This window comes from Sphaerodactylus townsendi, linkage group LG03 (assembly GCF_021028975.2).
Source record: "Sphaerodactylus townsendi isolate TG3544 linkage group LG03, MPM_Stown_v2.3, whole genome shotgun sequence".
In the NCBI taxonomy this organism is placed as follows: domain Eukaryota; kingdom Metazoa; phylum Chordata; class Lepidosauria; order Squamata; family Sphaerodactylidae; genus Sphaerodactylus; species Sphaerodactylus townsendi.
In genome coordinates this window covers 10,693,238-10,712,636 of record NC_059427.1, presented here as the reverse complement: position 1 = coordinate 10,712,636, position 19,399 = coordinate 10,693,238, and the positions used below count along the sequence as shown (strand labels likewise).

At 45.4% G+C, this 19,399-nt stretch overlaps 1 protein-coding gene across 1 annotated transcript in view; it reads left to right on the top strand.

The window, feature by feature from the left end:
• Window positions 1–19,399, top strand: part of LOC125430036 — a 38,672-nt gene that overhangs the window by 6,555 nt on the left and 12,718 nt on the right. The window contains exons 2-4 of the mRNA XM_048491711.1: window positions 1,325–2,265; window positions 2,815–2,935; window positions 9,458–10,629. Of these exons, the coding sequence (XP_048347668.1) occupies window positions 1,462–2,265; window positions 2,815–2,935; window positions 9,458–10,629 (2,097 nt within the window). The 5' untranslated portion in view covers window positions 1,325–1,461. The remainder of the gene's footprint in view (window positions 1–1,324; window positions 2,266–2,814; window positions 2,936–9,457; window positions 10,630–19,399) is intronic.

Genomic DNA, 19,399 nt, shown 5'->3' with positions numbered 1-19,399 from the left:
AGCCATTTGAAAGGATTGTCTTGATTAAAGAAACACTGTATTTTAATAATTGACAGAGTTGTTAGACTAATTACGAAAACAGGGTATGTTTACTTCTACTGTGAAACACTGAAATGTGTTATTTCTTACACGGCAGGAAACTGTTGTGCTTAAAAATGTCAGTTAGACAAGGTTTCTAGAAATATGAACAGTTACCTGAATAGTTCTTCTCCTGTGAAGTGGCGTAGTGGCTAAGAGCAGGTGCACTCTGATCTGGAGGAACCAGGTTTGATTCCCAGCTCTGCTGCTTGAGTTGTGGAGGCTTATCTGAGGAATTCAGATTAGCCTGTACACTCCCACACACGCCAGCTGGGTGACCTTGGGCTTGTCACAGCTTCTCGGAGCTCTCTCAGCCCCACCTACCTCACAGGGTGTTTGTTGTGAGGGGGGAAGGGCAAGGAGATTGTCAGCCCCTTTGAGTCTCCTACAGGAGAGAAAGGGGGGATATAAATCCAAACTCTTCTTCTTCTTCCTTTGGGTTTTATCCTGAAACACCAGCTCTTGTGTAATGTTATAAATATTTAAAACATTAAAATAAACATATAAAACATATCACACACACCCAACTAATGGCCCACTTATCTATGTAGAATATTCTGCAAAACATGATCACAATCAAAAGTAGACTTAAAGAAAGAAGAGGGTGTGGGGCCCACTGAATGTGGCCGTGGTTTTCTATAGCCTATTGTATTTTTCCCTGCAGCGCTCTTTATTGCTAGTTAATTAATAATCCATAATGTTTTTGCAGCCCAAGGACAGGGTGTTAGAGTTGCCTGGTCATAACTGACAACCTTGTATGTAGCATATGTAGCATAGGCTTTATGTAGCATAGGCTCAATGAGCCTATATTATTTATTTATTGCTATTGTTGGTTTTGTAGCATTGTCTTGTTGTTCACCGCCTAGAGTCCTCAGGGGAAGGGGCGGTATATAAATATGATAATAAAACAAACAGACAAACCGTGGGGAGCATTTAAGAGACAGGGTCCACTGGTACTGATGCCTTTTCTGGAAAAACTGAAACAGACATTATGGGGGTCCTCTAGGTTTGAGAAACATTCTGTGGTAAAACTGTAGACCCCCCCCCCAAATCTAGAGCATCCCATGCCATCACTTATTGTTGTGCCTAGAAATGATATTGGTGCCATGCCAGCGTGTAGACCCCTCCCCAGTTTGGTCAGCTAGAACTTCTGTGGTTGAATTTCCACTCAGACCAGAAGTTTCTGCCTTCTCTGATCTTCCGCATTTGTGTGTGTCTTCACTAACATGGACTTTCTCTTTTGTAGAGAAATCTGTGTCGTCATTTGGAGACATCCCGATTGGCTGACACAGGTGGGCAACCTACGATACGGGCTTGGCCCAAGAAAACAGCCCCGGAGGGTTCCCCCCAAATTTCCCTCTCTCCCAGAGTTTTGCATCTTTGATGGAGAATTTGATCGTGGATTTGGAGGTGAACATGTCTGTGGAGGAACGGGCAGGGGTGCTCCCTCTTTTGGTGAAGGAAGAGGAGAATCTAGAGGCCTTCAGGCTGTGCTCAGAGATGGAGGGATCTAAAGCCCCCAAGATCGTACATGTCGGGAGCATTGGGGAGCTGAAGGCAATCAGCACACCGTATATTAAAATGGAACCAGAAGAAGGGGAGCAGCAGCTCTGGGAAGTCCAGTGGCAGGAATTCTTGGGCTCACTGCAGCCCCTTCAGTCAGGGTGTGGGACCCCACTGATCTCTGAAGAGTCTGCGCCCTGGGATGATGCTAAGGCTTTCCTGGCCTCCTTTGAGCAAGTTGCAAGGGCGTGTCGATGGCCTCAAGAAAAGTGGGTGACCTTCCTTCTGCCAGCCCTCAGTGGAGAAGCCGAGCAGGCCTTCAGCAGCCTCAGTGTCCGAGACATAGAGGATTATGGGAAGGTGAAGGCAGCCATCTTGCAAGCTGCGGCCATTGCGAGGGAGAAGCGGCGCCAGGAGTTCAGGCAGCTCTGCTACCAAGAAGCAGAGGGGCCAAGAGCCGTTTACGCTAGACTTCATCAACTTTGCCGCCAGTGGCTGAAGGCGGAGAGGCACTCAAAGGAGGAGATCTTGGAGCAGCTGATCCTGGAGCAGTTTCTAACTGTGCTGCCCCAGGAGATGCAGAGCTGGGTTAGGAGATGTGGCCCAGAGACCTGCGTCCAGGCAGTGGCCCTGGCAGAAGAATTTCTGTTGAAGCAGAAAGAAGTTGTTAGGTTGAAAGAGGAGGTAAGAGGTTTTGATACTGTCATTTCAAAAGGGTCCAAGTTTCCTTCGAAGAGACTGAAGCTGGATTCAGAGGGGCTTTCTGCACTGACAGAGTTGTACTGGTTTCTATCTAGGTTCACCTTAGTGTATCTGCACTGCAACTGAGCTCAACGTTGTTTTGTCTCAGCCCCCCCCCCCTCAGAACTGCGACATCCCTGTGCGGACAGCCTGGAATCGCCCCCCACTGAAGGGAACCGAGTCGACCTTAGCTCCCTTCTGTAGTGCGGAAAGCCCCAGACAATCTTTGATTCCCCAGTTTTAACATCCCTGGAGTAGTGAAAAGTTATGTGCAGGAGGTTATGTGCAGCACGGTGTGTTGCCATCTCAGTGTCTACCTTCAGGGTTTTTACAGCATGCCCAAATCTGGGCAACGGTAGGGACAAATAAGGAATAGCTCATGACAAAAATGTCTGTGGGGAATCAACTGATTTGTAAGAATCTACCCCTCTTGGGAGGAAAACCAAGACTTGTGCTGTCTCCCTTAATTGGAATTTTCCGCTACTGTTTTAGGCACCAGATTCTTGGGAGGGGGTGGCTGTGACTCCTGTCGAGGGGGACGAGATCCCACCGCCAGATACATGGATTGACGTGGATGCAACTTCGGACTGGGATGGACCTGAGAAGTCCACAGGTAAGGTTACGCTGTGGTGTTTTTTTAAGAAATAAAATAAAATAAATAATAAGCCTCGTTTTGCCAGTTGCGTTAACGATGGGACATCAGTCTCCAGAGCTTGAAGATGACCGACCAGTGTACAGTTTCTATATTCGTGGAGTTTCTTCTCTTCTCCTTACACAGTTGTGTGGACTGCTGGGTGGGATGTGGCCATTGCGAGGGAGGGGCTGTTGAAAAGGCACGGTGAGGTGTGGGCAAGAGTGCCTCAGTTTGTTCACTGTGGGCCCAATCAGGCTCTGGCCTTCACAACATTTTTAAAATCACTTTAAAATGGCATTGCCTACCAGTCAGATCCATGGAAGGCCTGATGTATAGTTTGGCCGTAGACTTCTTCCTTACTTGGTGGTATTCATTGATCAGAAGGGGCATGGTATGCATATCCTAGGATGATTCCAGGTCATCAGTTCGGTGCACTTCCTGAACATTTCTGCTCAAGAAGCAGATCGGTGTATAAGTTAGTAATAGAGTAGGCTGACCAGCCGTCCCGCTTTTGGCGGGACCGTCACGCCTTTAAACAATTTGTCCCGCGTCCCGCGAGTTCTACAAATTGTCCCGATTTTTGGGAGGCTGCTGCACTGCCTTCTGGGGCTCAAGGCAGTGTGGCAGCCTCCTGTGCGCCTGGCCGCAGGAGCGCATGGCCTTCTGGGGCTTGCCGTTTGCCGCTCTGTCACAGGGCGGCAAACAGCAACCCCCAGAAGCCCGTGCGCTTCTGCGGCTGCGCGTGCGTGTGCACGGCCGCTTCCCCGTCACGGATCACAAAGGTGACCATCTGGTCACCTTATAATAGAGTCATATTTGTTTAAGATGTGCACGTAGACTCATTGCTATTTGCCCTTTGCCCATTCTATGGGGATAGGGGATTATCTACCAGTTACTCATTCTTGGACTAGGCAGATATCCCTGGAAATAGGTCCTCAGTAGCCATGTTAATCCCTAGGGTTGCCATTTGCCAGTTTTTGGTGGGAAAATTCTCACCAACTCTCCCCTGTCCCTTCAGAAGTTCATCAGTGTGGGGGAAATGATGGTGAAGGCATCAGACATCGGTCAACATCACTTCTGGCTGGTTTTTACCAGGCGCAATTGTAGAGTGGCATAGAAGCATCACAGATGTCCTTTTCTGCCTGTCCCACACTGCAAAGTCTCCAGGGATTCCCATTGCCCAGCAAGGCCTTATCAGCTGTTTGTGTACAGCCAACTATAAGTAAAAAAAGGTGGGGGAGGAGAAAAGAAATGTTGGGAGAAAAGTCCGAAGGCTATCCAAGCCAGTTTGGGGACAAAATCTTTAACTGTGGTGTTCCCGACCTTGGTGAGCGTGTGGGAAAGCCGCCACAAAATGGCTGACGTGTGGAAAGCAACCGATCGTAAAATGGCTGCTGTGGAGTTAGTGGAGTGTTCTCTAAGCCAAAAGTCATCCCAAGATGGAGACAACTTTTTCTGACTGGATGCTCCCTTGCAGATATACAAGTGATGTTTCCTGGGCATTTCTGAAGCACCTCCTGCTTCATTTTTTCTGGAGAAAAGCCAGGATTGGCTCTTTGCTTTGAGGAGGAAGCAAGTGGGCCCTGGAAAACGTACACCACACTGAGAACCGCTACTTAATGTACTGCTTCCCCTTCCCACAGTAGCCATGACTGGTTCTGTTAGCTGCCTCTCGAATATTTTACACTGAATACCTGGGATATTGTGAAAGCAACAGAAAACATCCAGTCAGTGGGGATGGAAGTTCTTCGGTTCAAAATGTAAATGGTGATGGCAATTGTAAACAAAAACAAAAATTCAAAGTTTGCAGTGTCTGCTGAGTTTTGAGTGGCAGGACTTTATCCAGAGATACGAGGCCCAAGGGTAGGAAGAAAGCTTTTTGCCTCACCGCACAAACGTGTAGAATATGATTCTTGTAAGATTCTTGTAAGAACCCACAAGCAGAAGTGGGATCCAGCAGGTTCCCACAGGTTACCAAGAGTAGGTTACTAATTATTTGTGTGTGCCGAGAGGGGGTTACTAATTGGTGATTTTGCCACATGATTTTTGCCTTAGTTACGCCCCTCCTCTCAGCAGTAGCGCGCAGAACTTGAAGCAGCCTAGCAGGAGGTGCACCGGCGTGCGTGGCAGCCTGCGCCTGCGTGCATTCGTTTCCCGCCCAAGGACCGGCGCAGCGGCTGCGTCCTTGCCACAACCCCGCCCAGGAATGCCCCACCCCCGGAATGCCCGGCCACGCCCCCGTTGTGCCCCACCCAGCCCCATTGGCGCTACGCCACAGTTTGAATCCCACCACCATGGGAACCTGTTACTAAAATTTTTGGATCCCACCACTGCCCACAAGTACAAATTTGCTGAAGAGCTTAACTACATGCTACATTTTCTGTGGGTCCTGCTAATCAGAAGCAGGTTTCTGTACTTGAAACCTTTCCAAGGATGTGGAAACACAAATCCAATGGGGGAGGTGGGGCTTGAGATGCCATTTTCCAGTGCCATTTTCCTGACCTGAAACAACTCAGGTTAAGATTGTCAGGTCTCTCCTGCCAGAAGTCTCCCCACCCCTGAACTTCTGCCACTTGGTAGACCAGTGAGGGATGGGGGGAGGGACTAATGCAAAAATCACTGTTGTGACATGGGATGACATCATATTTAGAGAGTTCTCCAGCATATGCAGACTACATGTTCATACCATGCTTCCTTCAAGGAGCTCAAAGTGACTGATGAACATGGTGGCCTTGAGGTAGGTTAGGCTAAACAGTAGCGACAAGAGCCCCAGGTCACTCGCCGAGTCTCATAAGCATGATTTATCTTAACTCACAACTTGAACTCCTTTCTGTGTACTGTCATCACAAAGGTGACGTTTAGGTGGTAGCTCATGTTTGTCAATATAATTAAAAGAGATAATCAAAGAGGGAAATGGCAAAGAGGTTTATAACATTTCTTATAGTGCAGGAAAAAGTGAACAGATTACTCACCACCTTCTGCAATGCTAAAACTCCAGGGCACCCAATGAAATTTATGAGCCAGGAGAGAAAAAAGGAAGCATAATTAACTTGCGGAACTCCCTTCCACAAGATGCCATGCTGGCCATTGGGTTTAAAAACGGGGTTTAGTCAAACTCACAGAAGAGTAGTCCACCAAGAACTGTTAGCCCTGACAACTGAATGGCGCCTCCGTGTTCTTAGGCACTGTATCTCTGAATAGGGCGGTATAGAAAACGAAACAATTAAATAAATAAATAAATAAATAAATAAATAAATAAATAAATAAATAAATAAAAAAAATACAAGATGTGGAGGGACACTTTGGAAAGAAAGAGCAGCGCTGATGTCTATAAAATGGTTGTACTGCACAGAAGTTAAGGGAATTTCTGAGCAGTTTTATCTTAACCCCATCACTGGTGTGCTTTGACGATCCAAGCATTCTGTTGCTTCTTTGGAAAAAAGACTGAATGTGATAGCTGAACGCAACCTCTATCAGTATACCTCCGAACCGCAGATTTTTGGAGTGGAAGTAGACTGACAAAAAGAAGTAGGGAGGATTTGTCGAAGGCTTTCACTGTCGAATCACTGGTGTTGTTTCGCCTGCATCTGTGGCTGGCATCTTCAGAGGATCTGATGCCAGCCACAGATGCAGGCGAAACGTCAGGAGAGAATGCTGCTAGAACACGGCCATACAGCCCAAAACCACACAGCACCCTAGGGAGGATTTGTTTTCATACCTTGGTTGTGCAGTCCAACAGATACCTCTCAATGCAATCCACCGCTCACTTACCTGGGAGTAAACCCCACTGAGTGCAGTGAATAAACAAGGATGGGAGATGGGATGTAGGCAGGCCACACAACTGAAAGAATAAAAAACTAGGTTTGTTAAGAGTACAAACAGAGGGCAGCGAGTTTTCACAGCTTCTCCTGGCAATGCAGTCTGCCCCGTTGCTGTGGTTACCGCCATAAAATTTTATTCTCCCCATAAATACAGCCAGGCTGCTGTGCTTCAGCGTAATAATCCACTGCAAATCCAAGTTGCCCTCCTCTTCAAGAGCAACACTGACTTTGGTTGAGGGTGGGTTTCTTTCTCCTTTTTTGCCAGATTTCCCGGCTGAAGTGAATATTCATTGCGAGTATTCCCCAGTTTTAAAAGGCTTCCAGTAAGCTGTGTGGAGTCTTGACTGAATTATCACAGTGGCTGTTAGTTAGCAGGCTCTGAAAAACGAGGAAATAAAGTATGCAACTTGAATCAGCACTCTTGTGTATAATTAGCAACACCATTCTGCAATGGAGCACACAGTCCCTGCTTGTTTTTCACAGGTGGGGTGGGAATAGTTCAGGCTCCCCACAAAGGTGTGTTTGAGTTTGTGCATTGTAGTTATTCGGCCTAGCTAGACCTGGTTTCCGGCCTAGCGTCGCCCAAACCCAACCTTGTCAATGAAGAAAGGCAGGCTCTGACCTCAGGCTTGTAAAATGAAATAGCAAAACAGGAAGGGAAGAGGAAGGGAAGGGAGAAGATAGGGTAGGGCAGCGGTGGGATCCAAAAATTTTAGTAACAGGTTCCCATAGTGGTGGGATTCAAAGAGTGGCGCAGTGCCAATGGGGCGGGGCGGGGCACGACAGGGGCGTGGCCGGGCATTCCGGGGGTGGGGTATTAATAATTTCTCTGTTGCTTTAAAAAACTCTTACTGTAAAAAAAAAAGTTCCTAATTTCCAGCTGGTATCTTTCTGTCCATCATTTAAACTCATTATAGCAAGTCCTATTGTCTACTGCCAACAGAAACAACTACTTCTCCTCTAATTGACTGCCTGTCAAATACTTAATACTTTCACATACTTAATTTTGTTTCTAGAAATCAAAAGAAGAATACTTTCCTTAAACAAGGAACTTTACCATATTTCTAAAACATGTTTTTAAAACAGCCCAACAGGGAGAATTATCCCATTTTCTACCTTTGCTAACCAGCCACATAGGAAACAACAGGACTTTATGATTTTTGGACCTAACGGAATTTCTAACAGAAAAGCAGACCCAATTAGTAACCCCCTCTCGGCACACACAAATTATTAGTAACCCACTCTCGGGAACTGGTGAGAACCTGCTGGATCCCACCTCTGGGGTAGGGAGATCCATTTGAGGCCGTTGTGTAAAGCTGGTTTCCCCTCCTTGTTCATGCAGGTTGGACAAAAAAAGGTGGAACTGTCCTGGGGCCCATTTTCCTGTGGTTGGTAACAGAGGCCTTTCTTTCACTTCTGTGGTCTTACAGAAACTGGCAAGGGGGCGGGGAACTAGACTTCTTATGCCTACTTTTTCCTCTGGCCATTGTATACACCAGCGGTCTGCAACCTGCGACTCTCCAGATGTTCATGGACTACAATTCCCATCAGCCCCTGCCACCATGGCCAATTCACCATGGTGGCAGGGGCTGATGGGAATTGTAGTCCATGAACTTCTGGAGAGCCGCAGGTTGCAGACCTCTGGTATACACTAATGCCTGCACACACATTATCTCTCTTTATTTGCTCTCCTTTTCATGATCTGCACCCCAGGTAAGCAAGGTGGGCACCAGGCAGATCTAGGTGTCTCTTCTAAAACGGAGTCCCCTCATGCCAGCACAACAGCCACGTGCTCAAAAGGACTTCCTGTTCTCTGATACCTGCATTATGTGACGATCACTTACACAATTTCTGTTGGTTTTGACTGAATGACCAAAACAATCATGAGACCTGAGAGGAGAACCCCTGCACAGAAAATAGAGGGCGTAGGGTGGGAGTAAAATTGTGGTAGTGATGGAGAATCTGAGAATTCTGAAAGAGCAGAAGACTGTGAGCATGGCAAAGTCATGACAAAGGAGGCACATCTCTGTTAGTCTATAAAAATGCCAATTGCAGGCTGATTCAGCATCAATTTGCCTTTAGGCTCTGCAGGATGGGGAGAGAGATTTAGCTTGTTTCCTGTCTCTGCTGTTAATATTTTAAAATACTACAGAGGCCAGTTTCAACTGGGAAGAAATGGGTGAACATTGAATGGTTTAAAATCTTTTATTTTTCCACCCCTGCATGGCCCTAACGTAAATTGAAGTTGCATGAGTCTGCACATTATATGATACACAGATATGTGGTCGTCTTTGTCCTGGAAGGTTCTGAGCTTGAAGAAGAAAGAGCCACTTAGCTCAATTTTAAGTAATTACAGTCATATCCTACCCTGATTCTGTGGAGTTCAGAGTATCCTGTCTGAGAGTGATTCTCATTTAATCTTCACAACAATGGTGCAGAGTAGGCTAAATTGAGAGAGAATGACACCCAAAATCACAAATTGGCTAGTGAGCCTCATGGCCAATCATGAGATTTGAAACTAGATCTCCCTGATTCAACTCCACCCATGTTGAGAGAATAACAGGCTGTACATTTTCAGAGGCACAATCTACTTTTACATCTTCCTCCTAGGTTTCTTGTTTGATCATGTATTGGGGAAATTGTCCAAAACAGGACATGTGACTCTTGTTTGTTCCTGCAGGTGCTGATGAGGTGCTTGGGAGCCAAATGGATAATATACATCAAACTGACTCTGAGCAGGTTGCCCCAGATGAAGAATTGCCGAAAACAGACAGCCCCAACCCATGTTGCAAGGAGGGAACAGAGTTTGGAAGTCAGGAGGGACCAGAGGGTGAGCAGAGACCTGAACCAGGGAAGAGCATGGATGCACCTATTCTCATTGGTGAAGGTGATTTTAATCAGGAAGATACCAAGGATAGCCTAAAACTCCACATTTGTCAGTGTGGAAAAAGTTTCAGAAGAAGCTCCGATCTTAGAGTTCATGAGAGAACTCACACTGACGAAAAGCCATATAAATGTTCAGTATGTGGTAAAGGATTCCGCCAGAAGGGAAACCTTTCAACGCATGAAAAAATTCACACTGGGGAGAAACCACACAAATGTTCCATTTGCGAGAAAAGTTTTGCTAGCGGCTCCAACCTTATTGCGCATGAGCGAATTCACGCTGGAGACAAACCGTTTCGGTGTTCTGTATGCGGGAAGAGCTTTGCTAGTGGCTCCAACCTTATTGTACACGAGCGGATTCATACAGGAGAGAAACCTTACAAGTGTTCAAAATGTGGGAAACGCTTCCATCAGAAGGGAAATCTGAGAACACATGAAAAAATCCACACTGGCGAGAAACCGCATCAGTGTTCCGTGTGCCAGAAATGTTTTGCAAGCGTCTCTAATCTTATTGCACATGAGAGAATTCATGCTGGAGAGAGACCATATGAATGTTCAGTGTGTCTAAAAAGTTTTGGCTCTGGCTCCAACCTTATTGCGCATCAGCGAATTCATGCTGGAGAGAAACCTTACAAGTGTTCAAAGTGCGGGAAAAGTTTCCATCAGAAGGGAAATCTGAGAACACATGAAAAAATCCACACCGGAGAGAAGCCCCATCAATGTTCCATATGTGAGAAAAGTTTTGCAAGCGGTTCAAACCTCATTGCACACGAGAGAATTCATGCTGGAGATAAACCATATCAATGCTCGGTGTGTCAGAAGAGATTTAGTACCGGTTCCAACCTTATTTCACACGAGAGAATTCACACTGGAGAGAAACCATATAATTGCTCCAAATGTGGGAAAAGTTTCCGTCAGAAAGGAACACTTACAGCACACGAAAAAATTCACATTGGAAGAGATTTCTACTAGGGGCAGTATCTGTAGGGCTAAAGAACTTGGGTGCTGTGAAATGATCCATACTGGAGAGAAATCTTATCAATGCTCGGTGCTTCAGAAAAGCTTCACCGATGGCTCCAAGCTTACGGTGCATGTGAAAATCCACAATAGAGAGAACTCGCATTCATGCAGTGGTTGCTGGGAAAACTTCAGTGAGCGTCCAGCTTGCAGGGCTTATGAAAGAAATCATGTAATGTAGGAACATAACCATGAAGGAAAGGATTAATTCCTTCTGTCACCAGAACAGAATTCACACTGGAGGGAAGCCATGGCTGGAGTTCAAGCCTTAAGGCCTGTCAGAGACATCGAAAAGGACTGAAGCCATATCAGTGCTCAGACTGTGGAAATAGTTTGGGACATAGTTCAACCTTTAGTGTATGTAGGAAAGCTTATTCAGGAGAGACAAGAACTGTTGAGAAATTTGGACAGTGAGGAAACCTAAAAATGGTTACCTGATGTTCTAAAACTCCAGCAAAATCTACCCAGCCTGGACATGCTTGTGTGGAGAAATATTTTAGTCAGAGTACAGCATTTAGTAAGATCTGAACATTCATGTGAGAATGAAACTTTAAAACATAAGACTGGAAGGAAAATTAAGCAGGCACCATTTATTTCTCATTAGGCAATGTATGCGAAAGAAGGTTTGACCAGAACTGTCTGCAAACTAGGGCCAGTTCCCACAGTACATTCTTAATAAGGAAATGCTCATCACGAAGCCCAGTTCTGCCTGTACTGGCTGTGTTAACCCTTACCTCACCCTGATTTTTTTCCGGAAGGATTGGAAACTCCCAAGTATACAGTATATGTGTTCGATAATCAAAGTATTTGTTGAAAAAATTATATATTTGGCCTCAAAACAGTTAAATTTCACTGCGGTGAATCCACTGAAGATAAAAAAAAAACATTGACTTTGGTTCTCCCTTCCTTTATGATGATAAAGCAGTTATCAAATTAACATTCCAGGGACCTGAAGTTCCTCAGGCCTAGTTTTCACTGAAGTAGTAAACATGTACAGTGGAACCTCGGTTTTCGTTGGTAATCTGTCCGAAAAGAATCGATGAAAACCGAAACAGATGAAAACCGAGGCAAACTTTTCCATAGGAATCAATGTAAATCCAATTAATCCGTTCTAGGCACTCCAAAAAACATACTACAAACACATTTTTGGTGAATAAACATAGTGTTTAATTCTGAAAGCAGTAGCAAACAATAACACTAGGACCAGCTTCAGAGCCAGTGGACCAATGTCACACCAGAAAGCTGTCCAAAGAGGTCTGTTTCTGACGCCTCTTTAAGATTTGTCTGAAATGGGGCAAGACGTCATTAAACAACTTGCAGACACGGCCCGCAACAGCTTTATCTGGGTGATTTTTCTCCACAAACCCCTGCACCTTACTGCAAATCGATGAAAACTGAGACAAATTTTTCACTGAAAAAAAAATCGATGAAAACCTAAACCGATGAAAACCGAAGGCAATGAAAACCGAGATTCCACTGTATCTGGTTTGGGCTGACATGGCTAAATGCTTCTCCATGAATATAATCCCTTCCTCACTGAAAATTAGAATGCCAGAAGGAGACTTTCCCCTCAAGTACTGATTTTCTGTGTGTAGGGTACATTCCTGTCTTGTGAGTCCTCATCTATACTCTGAAATGGCACAGTTCCAGCACAGGTGATAACGAGGGCACTAAGGATTAGACATTATATATTCCTATGCAATATGCAGCCACGGGGGAGAGAGTGTTGAATGAATTGTGATGTCTTTAATTCATGCGGTACGTTGGTGGTGGGACGTGTAGCCAACGCTTCTGTGTCCTAGAACATGTTCCATGCCTTCCAACAGTCCCCATTTTCTGAGGATAGTTCTGATATTAACTCTGCCCCAGTTAAGTCATTAGCCTTCAAAATATCCCCATTTGCGCTGGTTGGCCCCGATTTTAATACTCTCTTCACTGCTATGTTGTCACCCGCCAGGGGTCACAGCTTGTCAGCAAATCTAAGGGGGTGCAGATATTCCCTCATCTTACATGGTGCATCCATCTTGCTTGTCTGATTCAGCCCCACTCAGAAGGAGAATACAGACTATGGGACTATTCAACTTGCATGCATGCTGGACAGCCTCTCCTACTGTTATTGCAAGCAAGGGAAGCAAGTTCTGGCACCGTTTCCTGCGAGGGCGCACCTGAGAGCTCAGGGCTGTCAGTCAAAGAATCTCAGCAGGAGCCTGGCCTACTCAACTGTCAGCTCTGCCATTTATTGTTACAGCCATGAGGATGAGAGAGGCAAGACAGAAGCTTTGCAGGTGGGCTCTCCCCCATCCCCTCATTTTCACAAAACCCCTTTTCCAAACTGGACCCACCTATAAAGAAAGCACATAAAAAGGGAATTAGAACAAATAATCTCCTTGCAGCTGATTGGAATTCCCACCTAGGGTTGGCAAATGTGTCAGGAGCCTAGTGGGTTGGGATAGTATGTGATGTGATGATGTCACTTCCAGGTGAAGTGATGTCACTTCCAGGGAATGATGTGATGATGTCACTTCCAGGTGAAGACCCAGAAGTGATGTCACCATGTGGAGTGAAGCTCTAGGAATTTCCCCAATCTCTATGAGCCAGTAGCGGTTAACAGCAGTGGGCTCTAATCTGAAGAACCAGGTTTGATTCCCCCCATGCCTACATGAGCAGCAGACTCTTATCTGCTGGATTTGTTTCTTCGTTCCTGTACTAGAAGCCTGTTGGATGACCTTGGACATAGTTCTTCGGAACTCTCTCAGTCTCACCTACCTCACAAGGTGTCTGTTGTGGGGAGAGGAAGAGAAGGAGCTTGTAAGTGGCTTTGAGACTCATTACAGGAGAAAAAGGCAGGGTTTAAATCCAAACTCTTTTCTTATGGTAAATATGAGGGAATACTCAGAGCATTGTTCAATATGGTGATGTCACTTCTGGGTCTTCACCTGGAAGTGATGTCACCCTGTCATGCAACATCATTTCCTTTTCTCGTTTTTGCTTCCAGTGCCCTGAGGGAGTGGCATCGGAGACGAGGAGCACAAGGTTGGGAAGTTGCCCACGATGGCAGGCAGTCTGGCTTCCCTATTCCCACCTGTTGTCCTACCACCCACCCCTGTTCTTTAAGTCAGTATTTTCTGGGCTCCATGAAAAAGTATTTTCATGGGCTCCATGAAGGAACAGGAGGCTCAGAGTCTAACTACATGGTGCATTTCTCCTACGTGTGTCCTCCATCCAGTTGACAGATGTGTTCTGGGAGTGCTGGGTTTCCCATGTACCTGCAGGTCCAATTTGCAAGCGGACCATGGTCAGAAGGGGGTTAAGTCTCCAATCCCCAGTGCTTGTTTTACACTGGGCAATATTAACATTTACTGAAAAGGTACCCATCAAGTTTCCCTGTTGGGGCAAATGGCAGGTCTCTGATGTCTTTTCAGGTTAAGACAATGGTGTGTGGTAGGCAGGCTTAAGCATGGAAATCCCAGACCACATCTGGGGAACTACCTGGGAAAAGCCTGTTGTGTAGACCATCAGTGGCAGGGTCCCTGATTTTCATGCCCAGGGCTCCCGGTTCAAACCCTGGCTCTTCCTGGTAAGGGGCCTTGGATAACAGATGATGAGAAAAACCCCAGTCTGTAGTATAAAGAAACTGACTGAAAGATTGACCACTCTTTAAAGGGAATAAGTGTGAGATGGATGGGAAATGAGAATCCAAGTAGTGGCAGGTAGCTTCCTACAAGTGGTGTTTGCTTTTTAACCCCCCACCCCCACCCCAAAAGGTTATGTTTGGCATGTGTGGCTGTGAATGATAGGGTTGAGCTGCAAGAGCTCAACTTCATCATAAACTCTGACCATGTTCATGATTAAGAAGTCTTCCTCTATTGGTCTCTCTCTATTTCAAAAGAACATTAAGAGATGTTTTGATTTTACATCGTTAAGTTGGATTCATCTGATTTTTGTTGGACGTTTGAAGACTTTTCAGTTTATAACTTGGTTGTAAATGAAACTTGGAAGTGTATTGATGCCTATGCCTACAATATCTTCAAACTTGGATCCATGACTTTTGGCCTGATCCTAGCCAGATTTACTCAGACGTAAATAACACTGAGGCTGTTGGTATTTAGTTTGGAGTGTGGCATGCCTGGGCATTCCATCAAAGGGGTTACAGTCCTGATGTGAGAATAAGCTAATTGAAGTCATTTCAAGATAAGCATGCCTAGGATAAGCTGCGAGCCTAGGCGCGCTTACTTCTGAGTAAACTTTTCAGGGCCATGCTGTGTTTTTCTGTGTGTTTTCGGAGGACCGACTTATCACCTCTCCACTTCTGTGTTCCACTCTCTAAACTGGATAAATGTTTTCTGTAATGTTGTCTGCATACTTAATTCCCTAACATTATTCTTGTTTTCTGTCTGTCCCTCTCTGTTTCTCTCTTTCTATTTATGTGCATATATGTATATATCTATATGTATATGTAACCTAAACCGAAGTGTGTGGATTTGGCTTCCTTTCTCTTATCTCTTCTGCATGCACTTTATTACTTTCTGCTTGTGTGGCTTTGGTACCTTGAACTGCATTGCGAACCCTGGACCCTCCATAGTCCTCAAGTCACGCCCTCGGCTTTCTCTTCGACAGCCACATTTTGCCTGCCACTAGACCAGTGATGCCGAACCTTTTCGAGACCGAGTGCCCAAATTGCAACCCAAAACCCACTTATTTATCGCAAAGTGCCAACACGGCAATTTAACCTGAATGCTGAGGTTTTTGTTTAGAAAAAACGGTTGGCTCTGAGACGTGCGTTACTCTGGAGTAAGCTTGGTGGAAGTCGGTGGCTTTGCTTTGAAGCAACCGGGCAACTCTTCCAATGGGTGAATCACGACCCTAGGAGGGTTTGCTCAGAAGCAAGCCCCATTGCCAGCAACCAAGCTTACTCCCAGGTAAAGGATCGCACTTTAGTTCTTCGCATGAAAATCAGTGGGGTTTAAAAGCGCTTAACAGGGTTATGTACACTGCTTCCCCAAAACTTGGTCTTAGGTTTAATGCTAATAATCGAGCCCAGTGGCCCAGGCCAGCCTAGATGTGTTGGGGCAGGCATTCTGTTTGTGCGTGCCCACAGAGAGGGCTCTGAGTGCCACCTCTGGCACCCGTGCCATAGGTTCGCCACCACTGCACTAGACCCACCCAGGTAGTGGCACACAGGAACATCCCTGATTTCATCTGTACTAAGTAGGATACACCTGGCATGCTCCAGAATTCTTTAATATCCTGGGTTGCCTAACAAGACATGCAGTTATTACGTGGCAGATGAGCCGATGCAGGAAAGGATTTGCCAGAGGTTTGAAAACCACTGTGCCAAAGGACTGTCGAAGAGCCTTCTTCCTGTTGAGTGTTCACAAACCACCTTTACATTGGTTATGGATATTCTCTTGGTCCTCCTCAATGTATTTTTTACAGCAGCAATTTTTGATGTGTGGGATAGAGTTGCCACTTAGTCATTCGTGGTAGGAGTATACTTTTACTTATGCTTCCACTGTGTCCACTGCTCTCATTTAGTAGAGTGGTGGTCAGGAAATGAGGTTCCAGAAAGTTCTGAAACTCTATGGTTTTACTCTGTGGTAAAACTCACAAGTGATGTCACAATGTCACACAACGCCTTGCTGCCCTGTGCCCTGCCCCCAAGCCAGAGGCCTAGGGTGAAAGGGTCACGTTCAGATTCACGGATGACAGCTACAATATTGTTGAGTTATTCTTAAAGCAAAAAAACTTCCAGCTTTCTATCCCCCAGGACCTCGAGAAGATGTGGTTTGGTCTTGGCCTTTTGGAATAACAGATGAGTAAACTCTGGTGGGAGCCAGACGACTCCAGAATAGCAAACCTCAGTGAGATTTAGCATATTGAGCAACTGTGGACAGTGTATACTTACAGACCCATGCACAAAAAAGGATGTCGAGTATAAACTGCTTTGGATGGGCTGGCATCATCCGGTCTCTAGAGTGGTCAGGCATAAATACAAGGAGCTTGTCCCTTCTGACTTTCTCCCATTAGCAAAGCAGTGCCTGGTATAGTTCTGTCTCTAGGGACCTTAAGTTGGAGAACTCACCCCGTCTGGCTTCTGGCATGGTACACAGAGTCCTGGCTCAAAACGTTATCCTCCTGTTACAACGGAGTAACGAATTAAAATAAAGAAGCTCAAAGAAGCTCAAGCCGATACAGAAGAAAATCAGAGATCTTTATTCGGCTAACTGCGGGCAAAGGCAATAATCAGGGTAGCCACACTAAAATGTCGGTGTGTTCTCACTTTTATAGTATTAATGACAAGCAATATCAAAATGGCAGCAAAGAAGACACCCCAAAATGCCCACATCATCAATCAATCACACAAAAGGTGGAGATTTCCCCTGTTCCCACAGCCCTTTGGGGTTGTCCAAGATCCCCATTGGAGGATGTCATTATTTCACTCTTTGACGTTACATGAACCAAAAACCCTTGTTCCTCTTATCATGTATGTTTCAAGTTGACCTATTTCTCAGACGAGGAGCCTGAACTTTCTCATAGGCTTTCCTATTGTTCTCAGGAAGAGGGCAACTTTTAAGGTATCTTTTGGGTGCAACAGGATCTCAAAAACAGTTTAGTTTGCCCATTTTGTATAATTGTGAACAAAGGGACATTTTTGGAGCTATTAAGCTATGTTAGCAATAGAAAAGAATAGGTTTAAGGCCTGCATGATTTCTTTGGTCAAGTCAGCTGCATTATGGTTGCCATCTCTCCATTATAGGAAAAATAATGGAGGGAAAGAAGAAATAGCCTTTTTGTTAAATCCAAAACCCTTTTCTCTGTCTCTGACTTTCTTCCACTTGCTCTGACTTTCTCTTTCTTCTGCGCCTACACTCCCTCTGCTGCCGAAATTGAAGGCCTCATGTATGTCATCAGGGCAGTGAATGGGGGGTCTCCCACAGACAAGGTAAGGGGTTCTGTGTACTTTAGGGACAGCCCAGGTATACAGAAAACTATTCATATGGGGTTTTATTTTTAAGAGGATATACACACCTTTTCTCATTCCCCAGTGAACACTAAGTATGCTTTTTTTTAACTCTGCGGTGTACAGAATGTTAAGTAATTAACGGCTGCAGGAAGGAAAATTTAAAGTCCTCCCAGCAGCTGATATTCTTCTGGAGAAAGGAAGATTTTCAGGGTGTAAGCTTTCCAAAGTCTTGACGAAGGGAACTTTGACTCTAGAAAGCTTATAGCTGAAAATGTTATTGCTTTCTAAGATGCAACTGGACTCAAATCTGGCTGTTCTGCTATATCCCATTTTTGAGGGTTTTTCCCCTTTCATATTTTCTTTTTTAAGAAAAATCAAGCACCATGAGAACCCTCTTATGCTACACAAACCACATTCAAATCTAGTTTGGCAGGTTCTTGCGTTCCTAACCTCGAATTTTAGTAGTCTGGGCATTTGCATTGTGACACTAGAAAGCTGAAGTACAAGGTATTATACCTCCGCAATTCCTAGTAAATTGGGCACCTGCTATTAAATTTAAAGTATAAAATAAATATATAGTAGGTGCCCATTTAATACTGTTATGTAGCCAATCTGTCTACTCCAGCAACTTGGCTCAGAAGATTTCACCCCTCAGATGACTATAACCTGTACCTTTTCCAGGATAAAGATGACATCAGATTTGAGAATTCATCCAGCATTTCCTGGACCGTCTTTGCTCTAGAATGCTAGACTTGGGTCCTGGAGCCTTGAGGACAGAGCTAGGCAGGCACCAGGACCCAAACGGGGCATTCTAGAACAAAGACGGTCCAGGAAATGGTGGATGAATTCTCAAATCTGGTATCTTTATCCTGAAAAAGGTAGTTTGTGAAAAGCACCAATGCCAAAGCTCAAGGCCTCTCTAGGGTTGCCAACTCTGGGTTGGGATATTCTTGGATATTTGAGGGTGGAGAATAGGGAAGGTAGAATTGGGTGGGTGGGAGGCTGAAGGTTATAATGCCATTCAATCTGGTGGTTGGCAGCCCTAACTCCCTTAGATGTCACAAAAAGAAACCTGTTTGTGATGGGCACATACACCTCTTGTTTGCTTCCCCCTTGTGGGGGTGGGGGGGTACGATTAAAAATTTCCTGTAATTCTAGACACCAGCTTAGAATTCTTTTGGGGGGAGGGGCTGAAACAAAAACTCTAGCTTGGTCAGGCACATCATTTTTGGGTGTTGTGGCAAATTGGGATTGGCAGTCTGCTCACTTTTAATTGCAGTCTCTGTATAAGGGCAGGGGGCAGGAAGTGCACAAGCGTGGCAAACAAACTGCGTTGCTGTCCATCACAACCCCTCAAACAGTGAATGTGTGCTCTGCCATTTTTCATGAGCCCAGTCTCCATAATAACTCTTCACAGTTGCACGGCCCCTGAGGTTTCTAGGATTCTGGCTTCGGGGATTCTGGCTCCCCCCTGGAGACACACAAGGCTCCCTAGCTTCCTTTTTATAATACATGCAGGAAGGGGGAATCTGGCTGCATGGTAGGAATTTTGAGAATGATTTTGGGGGACATTCATTTAGGCTGTGTGTGGGGATCATGCTGACTCGCTGAGCAAACTAGGGACTTCATATCAGGCGTAGAACTTAGCACTGTGAAAGTTTCAGTGTACCTTTTAACAAGAAAACTCAAATGTCTCACAAGGGTGTCAACAAAAGCTTGGAAGGACGAGGGTAATGCTGGCAAACAAAACCCTCTGGA